General features: G+C 28.6%; 1 protein-coding gene across 1 annotated transcript; it reads right to left on the bottom strand.

Annotated features, from left to right (window-relative positions):
• Nucleotides 1–1,407: 1,407 nt before the first annotated feature.
• LOC111641804 lies at nt 1,408–8,873 on the bottom strand. The gene is made up of 3 exons (XM_023388036.1): nt 8,829–8,873; nt 8,532–8,736; nt 1,408–1,932 (listed from the first exon to the last, which is right to left on the bottom strand). The coding sequence occupies exons 1-3, from the start codon at nt 8,845–8,847 to the stop codon at nt 1,512–1,514; spliced, it is 645 nt and encodes a 214-aa protein (XP_023243804.1). The 5' UTR covers nt 8,848–8,873; the 3' UTR covers nt 1,408–1,511.
• Between the last annotated feature and the right edge of the window lie 1,862 nt (nt 8,874–10,735).

Below are 10,735 nucleotides of genomic sequence, written 5' to 3'. Positions count from 1 at the left end.
TTTAAAACGACGGGGAAATACACAAGGTAACTAAATCTTCTGCTCGAGGGAACTCGGGATCGAATCCAGACGAAAAATTCAGGTAGAATTACTCATTCTACCAGAATTTTCATGAGCTGTGTGTTTGGCATCATCTCTCACAACACAACCGTCCCCATTGTGGGCCTGGTCGAACTTACGACGGTCCTAAAAAAGGCCTCCTTAGTGCTCAGGGCGAAAAGAACCAAAAATGAAAAGAAAAAAATTAATTTAAGACTTAATCTGTTGTGTATAATATGCTGTTTTTATTGTTGTTGTTTTACCCTTACAGATAGGTACGGGTAAAACAACTAACCCTTGTACTAATAAATAAAATAAATAAATTTAAGATTTAATCGGGAAAAAATTCAATATAAATTCTTTTCTTATGAGAAAATTAAAAGATAAATAAAGCTTCAGATGTGAAAAATTTGTTTAATTTGCATATATTTTCTAAAGAAATATAGGTTTAATTTCAATATAACAAGCTCTTTCCGTATAAAATTGTTTTATTTATTTCAATCTTCAGAACAAATAGATCATTTTATATCATTTTTGATTTTGTAAATTTTTCAACCTGGAAAAATAGTTTACTTTTTATACTTTCTTCATAATAAAGCATTTATTAATTTAAATAATATAAGGTAAATAAATTTTTTCTCTTGATTTTTCTAATTATTAATAGATTTTTTTTTAATATTTAAGGTTTCATTATTTACGTACTATATATCTTATAATTTTTAATTTATGTATGATATATTAATAAGAATAATTAAATTTTCGTTCTAATAATTTAATCTCTGATTATATTAAAGATTAACAGCATTTATTACTTTAAGGAAATTAAAATAATTGATATATTTTAGAAACACTATTTTTTCCATATTTACTAATCCAACGAATTATACTTTTATCATTATATCCTAAATAAATAATAACTAACAAAAATGTAATTTATAAATCATTTAGTAACAGTAACTGAGCTAACTGTACGAGGTAGATTTTCTATGTGATAGGCTATTTGATTCCTTCCTTTGATAAGAAATATTACATGGTGAATGTACTAAGATTTATGTTTAATAGTATTCCTTTGTTAACGAATTAGTCGATTCATTATTTAATAAATTACGAGTCAGTTTATTGTCGAGATAAAGGTCGGGTCCTATTAAAAACAGGCGAAGTATACTCCAGTTGATAGCACAACTTCCATGTTTCTTTGGATAAATAGAATTAGGAACTCGTTTTACATGTTATTTACTAAATTATTGATAATTTTAAGCAAAATATTTATGAATCAAATATTCTTCTTAATTATAAATATCAGATTAATTTTGGAGATTATAATTATTTATTTATACAGAACTTAAATACATATTAATTAACATGAAATTACATTTGCATGAAAAATATGGAAATAAGATAAAAGAAACATTTATTATGAGAGACTAAAATAATTCTATTTAATAATTTATTAAGATTTGAGTAGTATTTAACTAAATGTAAGTCTGAGCTAAAACTTCACCGATATTTATATTTTTTATTTCATCGTTAACAAGTTTTCTTAAATGTTTTTCTATAATACTTTCAATTTTTGATCTGAAAAATCTCATTGAAATTTTTGTTATAAATTTTAAAATAGGATTTAATGCCCTGTGATTTTTAAGTTGAATTTCAACTCCATTCAATTCATAAATATTAAATTTCGTGACTTCTAGCTCAGGTTCTTGTTTCCCTTCTCTCGCTTCTAATGTTAAGTCTGCTGAAATAATTCCAATTTTTCCAGACAATTCAAATGTTGACATTAACCCCATAAATGACATTCTTCCTGAATATTCTACATTCAATTCATTAACGGATAAGTTTGTCTCCAGACCTAATTTTTCTTCTGTAACTGTCATAGTGCAGTCTCCAGCTCTGTTAAAAAAAGTATGAAACTCTTTAATATTTTCAAATATTATATATAATAAAAACATGGCTGTAAAGATCGTAATATAATAATAATAATATATTAATAGATTTTATAGAGATTTTTAGACTCTTACCAACGAATATAGCAAGCTGGTTTAGAAGGAAATTTAACACCCAAGACCATAATCATTTAAATTATTAATAGAGAAAACGAACAACAGAACATAGAGAGGGAGTATATACAGTAGCGAGCTAACCTATGGGCAAAAAGGACAATTGCCTGAGACCTCAAATCAATCTTTTATAAGAAAATATTCTCTCAAAAAATTTTTCCGAAGAAAAATGTCTGAAGTCAACAATGTACTGTATATGGGGCTCCTGATTCAAACTTTCCTGAGCCCCATGAACTATAACGCGCCACTAGAAACATAAATACGATGATGTAAAATTACATCCATCATAGTCCCTCAACAACATTAACAATTTATTTTATTATAAATTGTTAATGTTGTTGAGGGACTATGATGGATGTAATTTAATAAGTAAAATAGTGTAAGGGTCGGACTGACTAAAATTAAATTAAATAAAGAAGCTGAATTTAAATTAAATATATTTATTAAAGTTAAACAAAGAAAAGCTCCATTTTTTTTCCTTCCCGAAATTTTTCGAAAAAGGATGTACACATTTCCTTCCCACGGAGCCGTTTTCTATCTCTCAGGAACCTGAAAAATGAATCATGAGGAACTTATCCTAAAAATCGGCGATTGGCGAAACCCAGTAACGCGACGAAAGATATACAAGGTAAAAGAGGGGTGACGACGAGAAAAGGGAGTCCATCGCCGCCGTCCGTGATAGGGAACCCTCAGAGCCGCCGATCCTCTAAACCCGGCATCGCTGACCATCTTCAACGTGCGTGATCGCCGAGAATCCGTGCCGTTCGTCGTCACCTTCCGTGATCGCCGTCCGATATTACCGTACCTCAACGTCGTTCTTCGTAAAAGTCCTACTCCGTCTCGTACCTGCACATCAGTAATCAAACTCGTAGAGATATGACGTTCATTAATGTAAACTTTCTCTCTCTCGGCGCGCTCCCTCCACTTCCGCGTGTACGCTAGAGACAAGTTCGATGTAGCTATGTTAGTTATGTTATCGTCTAATAAATTCTTGTTTTGTTGTTAATTGGCGTCTTTAATTTGAATATCGCTAACGTCTCACCGACGACCCCTCTCACCTCCTCCACTTGACCTGACAAAAGAATCCCGACTTTCCGGGATAGAAAAACATAGACAAGCCATCCACTGACCAGTGGGCAGTTCTCACCAAACTGTTACCTATCGGAAAGAGGTACGACTTCGCCCTACCTCAGGCTACCCACAATAGAAATAAACAAAGTTTAAATGGGCGATTCTCCATTACTGATATTTTTTACAGTAGCCTTTCTAAAAGTATTCAAGAAATGAAGTTAGTATAACAAAATACCTAACAAACTTAAGATTTGAAGGTGACATTATACTTTTCCGAACCGTAACAGAACTGCAGCAAATATTGGAAGACCTATGTTCTGCAAGCAATAAAATTGGGTTGAAAATTAATAAGGAAAAAAACCTATATAATAATAAATAAGTATGTCACTGGTCACCCAGTAATGATGAGACAGAATTAGAGAAGTAAAATCTAATTGCTATGTTGGGAAATTTATAAGCATGAAAATTGAACGAAGAATGAAAACTTCTACATATCTCATTTAAGAAACTCAATTATATGTTTAAAAATGGCATACTGTTAAATCTGAAAAGAAATGCATGTACAGTAATCACTGCATTTCCCTTGATTTAACGTATGAGAAACGTCGAATCTGATAAAAGAAAACCGACAAATTGATAGACAAAGAAAAAATGGAACAATCAATGATGGGCAAACCAACACTTAAAGAGAGGAATTCGTGGATAAGAGATAAAAAAAGTAAAAGATGTGGTAGTCCAGACCAAATCTTTTAAGTGGAAATGGGCTGTACATATTACAAGAAGACATGAAAACATATAGGCTAGACAAAGATTATACTGGATAGGAAAACGGAGAGGAAAGGAAAAAGGAAAGATTAAAGAAGAGCTGGAAGACAAAATTAGAGAATTTGCAGAGAGGAATGGAAAACAAGACAAGGATGGAAGATTTTGGGAGAGACAATCAAATGAATCCCACATTAATTTATTTAAATTTTACAACATTGATATATTCATAACAGAAATATGCATTTGATATAAATGTTTCTTCTGTAATCATTAAATTACTAAACAGAAATTGACTACTGGTAAGAAAAATTCCTATTAAGAATCAAGTTACGTTTATACGCAAGATATATCTGATATATCAAGTATTAATGTTCTCTATATCAAGTAGCCTACATTCAATACATAAATGAATTGCTTTTGTTTGAGATATGATCCATAGTCATAAGTATTATTGTTTTTATATTAAATTTTGAAATATTTTGAACGATTTTACAAATATCGAACAGTAAGATAAATTTTTAAAATTGTTGGAAAAGTATTTGTGGTAACAAATACAATGGAAATGGAGAATTGAATAGGCAAAGATCAAAGGTGAATTTGAAAATTAAACTTTAATAAAAGTACAAAAATAAATATTCCTCGTCGAATTCAATGCATCTCCGCCAGTCTTTAAAACGTGCAATAGTCAATCCTTTGAGTTGCTCTTCATCATTATTTTTGATTACTCATTTGGAGTTCCTCGTAACTCAAACTTCGGTGCTGGAAATAAAAAGTCTCAGAATACCAAATCTGGGCTTCATTGTATAAGTGGATATGGGATGCACAGGATTGTATAGGGTATGACCACGGGTGGGATTCAAATAATTTAACAACCGGTACGCTGCCCTAATAAATGAATAAATATTACAAGCATAGTTCCGTCAAATCTTTTTTTACCTATGAATTTAATGAACATTACTACGAGCGCTAAGAATTCTCTGTTGAGTAGATAAACGTTTAAAGAAAGTAAGATATATTTGTAATTTCCACATTGGGCGACTGCTCAGGCGCCTACCTTAGAGAGAACCCTGATTACAAGTTTCATTTTAACAAACGGTTCGCCAAACTCAACCAAAAAATTACCGAACCGGCTGAATCCTGCATATGACGATGAGTGACGTTGAGTCGATGACCGGCAATCAATGGACATCAAACGGACGATGATCGAACGAATTTGCTTCGATATTGCTTAGTTTGCGGCGGCCTTTAAGATGTCTTAGCATGGAATTTAAAATCAAAATATGCACTAATATTTAGTTTTATTACTTATTGAACTATATACATGTTTCAAGAAACAAACTTAACATAGGAGCATTTATAAGAAAACATAAGAATTTTCTTTTAAAGCAAACAAAATTTCACTAATTCATTTCATTAATATTTAATATACGTGGAAAAATTATCCTTATAAATATTTTGGGTTGATATTTAAGTTTTTTCGCTGAATGAATTTAATAATATAGTTTGAATTATTATCAATTTCTTGCATTACTATTAAGAAATGCGTTGTTTTAAAATGAAAGTTTTATGTGGCTCTTTGTTCTACTTAAAAGCGTATTCAAACTTCTTTTAATTTGCATTAAAGGAAGTTATTATCTAATTATAGTAAAATATAGTCATACGACAAAGATTTGTTCATATTAATTGAACTATTTGTCAAGAGATGGCGGCACATCATTAGTGTATTATTTTCTTTAATTTTTTTTCAATTTTTCCTTTCAGAATTTTACAGAATTTTCACCATATATTACTAAACGATTATTTATAATAATTATATATTTTTATAATTTTCAAATTATTTTTTAGATTTCTTTCGAGCAATTTTACTTACGGTATTTATTTGTGGTAATATTGCAGTGTACTGTATTATATAGGCTACATTTTAACTTGAATAAAATACAAAAAATGCAAATTTAAAATATTTTTTACTTTAAAAATTACTGAAATTTATAAATTATTTCTCAGTAAAAACAAAAAATGAAAACTTATATTCACTATTAAACTTAGATTACCAAAGCTTATAATTTTACAAAAATTCATGATTTTTGGTAAATAATGCTGCATAATTATCAATATTAATTTTTCATAGTTTAAGTAAACATATTAATTATACGCCAACTTCGTATCAAAAATATCGTGCTTCATTTTTAGATCCTCATATTAGTTTTAAAGAGTGATTATAAGAATTGTAAAATATCGAATTGTTTAATCATTATTTTAAATAACATATTATAACAAATACTTAAATACAGTTGTTCTCAAGATGAATAAATTAAGAATTCGTTAGAATATATGATAAATCCGATCCAGTTAGGGTTTAGATTAGTGGTTCTCAACCAGCTGTGATACACTGATGTGTAGTGAAGCTCAGTGTGTGGCAAAAGAAAATAAGAGGATAAAGATATATAAAATTTTAAACAAAATAAAATTCTATAAATCCGTAATGAATTAATAATGATATTTATAATCTGTAATAGTAATAATAATGATTAAAAGTAAGATACGAATGGCTAATAAAGTGTTCTGCAAAGTGCTAAATTTTAAATTAATTATGGAGAGGTTGAGATATGTTTGAAGATTATTGAATGTAATTTAATATGACAACATTGTCAATCTATCAATTTGAAGAGCAAACTTAAACGTAGATTTGATTAATTAAGTAAACTATAAGCTGGTAAGGTAACCTTTACTATTGTATCAAATTCTAGTTTGGATGATAGCCTAAAATAAAGTGATTAATGCCAAATCGTAAAAATAATTATGCCAATCAGAATGATCCATATTTATTGGATTTGTTAGGAATCTCGAGATAATGAATATATTAATAAATTTTGGAACATAATAGTAATAATAATCTGAACACCTTGCCATACAGAAGGTATTGTCACCTATTTGAATCAGGCATATAAAGAGGCTTCGAAATTTAATCTTTTATGCAGAAAATAACGTTATGTGACGATAATTTAAATTAAAATTTCTTATAATTTGTAAAAAATAAATTATTTTAATGAATTATTTTATTTTCATATATTTTTTATAGATTTTGGAAAAAGGTCATACTGATAACTGGTTATACACTGAAACTGGCATGAGACCCCGTCTCAAATCTCTCGAGCTCTGACTATATGATTAAAAAATCAACATGTTTTGATCATAGAGATCAACAAAGAGGTTTATTTATGATAAATATCTAATCTAAACAATATTATATCACGATATTACTGTAATTCTCGAATGTGTCATACCTTACTTATGAAAGTCCTATAGTATCACATTATAAATTGATTTCCTAGTACTAGTTTTAATTGCTTAACTGAATAATTTTTTACATTTATTCTGTTTTAATTTTCTATATCTTATTCGTATTTAACTGTAGTTATAGTTACTATTAAAATTTATTTGATCAAATTCGATATGAATTATTCATTATTTATAAATAATAATAATTATTATCATTTATAAATACAGTAACTAGATATCTTACACGTTTGTTAAAATCCTAAATTTGAATTTTATTATATTTAGAATTTAAGTAATACTATTTTAAAATAAATATAGGCCCACAATCAAACCTATGAACAACGGCTGAGTTCTGTGATGACCTTTGTTTGGAAGTTGTTTTGTATTTCAAAATGACACTTTCTTGGACAGTGGTCGCCGTTGTTGGGAGATGGCCATCATTACAGGCTAAATAGTATAAGTGTAGGTATTGTATTTCTTTTATTTAAATAAATAAATAGTTGTCTCTTTTTAAAAACTTCTGTACTTTGAATAAAATATAACAAATATTTATCACTATATTTTAAAATATTTAGGGCCTCGCGTTGAGACTGTACAACATAGCGGCTCACATTTCTACATGTATCATTATTTGGTACATGGGAAAGCCTTGTTGTTACTTAGGCTATAACAAATCTAAGTACATCCCTAAGTGATAATTCAAAATCATTCATTTACAAATAGATTTAAGAAAATATATTTATAGAAAATAATTTTAATAACTTAAGATTTAACTCAAATTAAGTTCAGTAATTTTTACTTCATAAGTATTTTCTTAACAAAACGATCTACACAAGCATTATATGTATATTGCTTGTGTACTACCTGTATATATATACTCTAGGTGTGTGAGTAACCTACATTCAAAACTCCTCTTAACGGTTACTAATGGAAAGATAAAAATGACCATTATTTAGAGGTTATTTTTAATGTATTTTTGTTGAAAAAGTTCCTGAAAAAATGGCACTATTTAGACGTGGCCGTTATTGGAGGTTCAACTGTATATAAATTAAAATAAATAAACAAATTGATTTTTCTAATCTTAATTCCTAGCTTTTCAAGATTTTTGTAGACAATATTCATAATATATTATTGTAACTTTGTCGGTAATTATAATTAAATTTTCAGTTATATTAAAGTATAATCTAGTTAATAACTAGTATATTAATTAATTTTATAAATTTAACTACATATTAAAACACAAATTTCATTTAAACATTATACAGTAACGTACAGTACACTATATACGAGTAAAATAATTATTAATTGAAATCTAACCTGTGAAGATTCCTCAATCCATAAAGTTTTCCTTCGTCAAAATTGACTTCTCCTCTATAATTTACGAAGAACATTCTTCTGTTGAAAGAGAATCGGAGACTAGGTAGTTCACATGGTTCAATTTCATTACCGAAATCATTCAATGTTTTTCTGATTATTTCATCAACTAATTTATTTGCATTTCCACGAGCAGTTACATGAAATTCTGTCAGAGAAAAGTATCATTTATCATTTAAGAAATTTCATAAAATTGCTTAAAATTAAATACTCTATGTAAAAAAATAAATCAATACTTGCCATCATTAGTTAATGTCATCTGCAATATGGAAAATAAGATAAATATTTTCANTTGTTGTACATAACAAAATGGATAAAGCAGGCTACATTAGACAAATATTTAAATAAATAGACACTGTATAAGCCGAACTGTTGAGTGAAAAGTTATATTATTTTCACTTATGCTTAAGAAGTTTTCTTAAATTGGATTCTTGAAAAATTTCTTAACTGAGTTCTACTGTTTGTCTAATATAAACAGGATTAAAAATGCATTGATTAACTGATAATTATAATGTTCTTTACTTTCAACCAAAAAGGCCAGATAATTTATAAATTAAGTAAAATATAATAGACTTATTTTAATATAGCAAAGTAAATTAATCTGTATATAAACTACCTTGATGATAGTGATTTCCTTAAATGGCAATGAAGATTTAAATATTTTTACAGTTTGAATGAAAACGTCAGCATTATGACAAAAAATAGCTTTATAAATAATACATTAATCAACTGTCTGGAAAATAAAGAAAACTTTGCACTATATTTAAATAAAAAGAAAACTCAAATTGTTTGTTAGATAAACCGTACTTAAATGAGCAATTATTTATTGTGATATCGTCACAATGCCAAGCTGTAATTTTTTTTAATCATATTTTGAATTTATTTAATTTAAAATATGTACTCTCAACCTCAAATTAGTAGTGGCTTGCCCCTGTACATCATACTTTTCCTTTAACAATAGAGTCATGCCTGTCTTCTATCTAACACCTTTCAGTGGAAAATTTTTGAATTAAAATAACGTGACTTCCGTTTTAAATTGGAAGCTCATATATAGTTAATCGGGGTCTCTTACCCCTAAGGTTTCCATATCTGGTCTCGGATTTCATCTATCTAACTCCGTTCTCGCGATTAAAGAAAGACGAAGGAAGGACGACAGTGGAAATTTATAGGCCTACAATTTTCAATAAAACTAATAGAATAGAATATCGACGGATGAATAGCCGAGGTGATTCAAGCGTCAACTCAGCTCTCTGAGGGATCCGGGATCTAATTCGAGTTGTCGAAAAATCCCAGGAATTTTTCGGGCGTTCATCTGTTGGGCTATATCGGGTCCATCCCTCGTTTCCCTGCCGAACCCACATGGACATAATTAAAGGGTCTTCTTGTGGCTGTATTATTCAACACCAGAGTTAAGAGTAGACTTACATTTACATTTTCTATAAATATCTGAATCCATATAAAAGTTTTTTATAATAATATACAATTTGAGAGATTCAGCTAAAAATTATTTGTATCGAATTAAATTATCTACTGATTTAGAGTTTATTTATAAATCATAAAGAAAGATAAATTATTATTTCTTGATTTAGCATTATTTATTTTCGAAAATTCTAGCTTGTTTAATCAAAATCATTTATTTGTTTAGCAAATTTATGGTTGATTGAGACCTGTTTATATTTTTTCGCTTTTTCCGGAAATTTATAAAGTTTAAATCTAAATAAATACTAAATTTATCAATGTATCTTAATTACTTTCCCGGCAGTTATATACAATAGAGGCAATCAGTCAAAAAAATTACCCCCAAGATTTTTACATTTTTGCACTCGGGACACCTTGAAACGTCGAGAAACGCAAAAAATCGGGTGTTTTCTATATGTATGGATGTTATTGTATGTGGAGGGAGCACGATTTTGTTCACCCTGTTTGAAGCTTAATAGCTCCTCTGCTTTTTGTCGAAATTTTTTGAAATTTTTCAGGGAGTTTTGTGTATTAGAGAGATTGATGCTATTAAATTTTTGTGTTTAAAGGTCGAGAGGGTGGGGAGATAAAAGGGATCGTGTATTATATCTCGAGTAGAATCAGACGATTTTACTCGATATTAGCATTTACAGTTTTTTTTTTTTTTTTTTATAAAACCCGTCTCTACT

Source organism: Centruroides sculpturatus, unplaced genomic scaffold, assembly GCF_000671375.1.
Source record: "Centruroides sculpturatus isolate CEXI.00-Female unplaced genomic scaffold, Cexi_2.0 scaffold1628, whole genome shotgun sequence".
NCBI classification, from domain to species: Eukaryota; Metazoa; Arthropoda; class Arachnida; order Scorpiones; family Buthidae; genus Centruroides; species Centruroides sculpturatus.
The sequence above is the reverse complement of the archived record's forward strand: the minus strand, read 5'-3'. Positions and strand labels throughout refer to the sequence as shown.

Bases quoted from the DNA above. Each gene is read 5' to 3' on its own strand.
- LOC111641804 (XM_023388036.1), bottom strand. The intron at 1,933-8,531 runs GTTAGATTTCAA...TTTTTTTAACAG, and splicing joins GGATTGAGGAATCTTCACAG to AGCTGGAGACTGCACTATGA.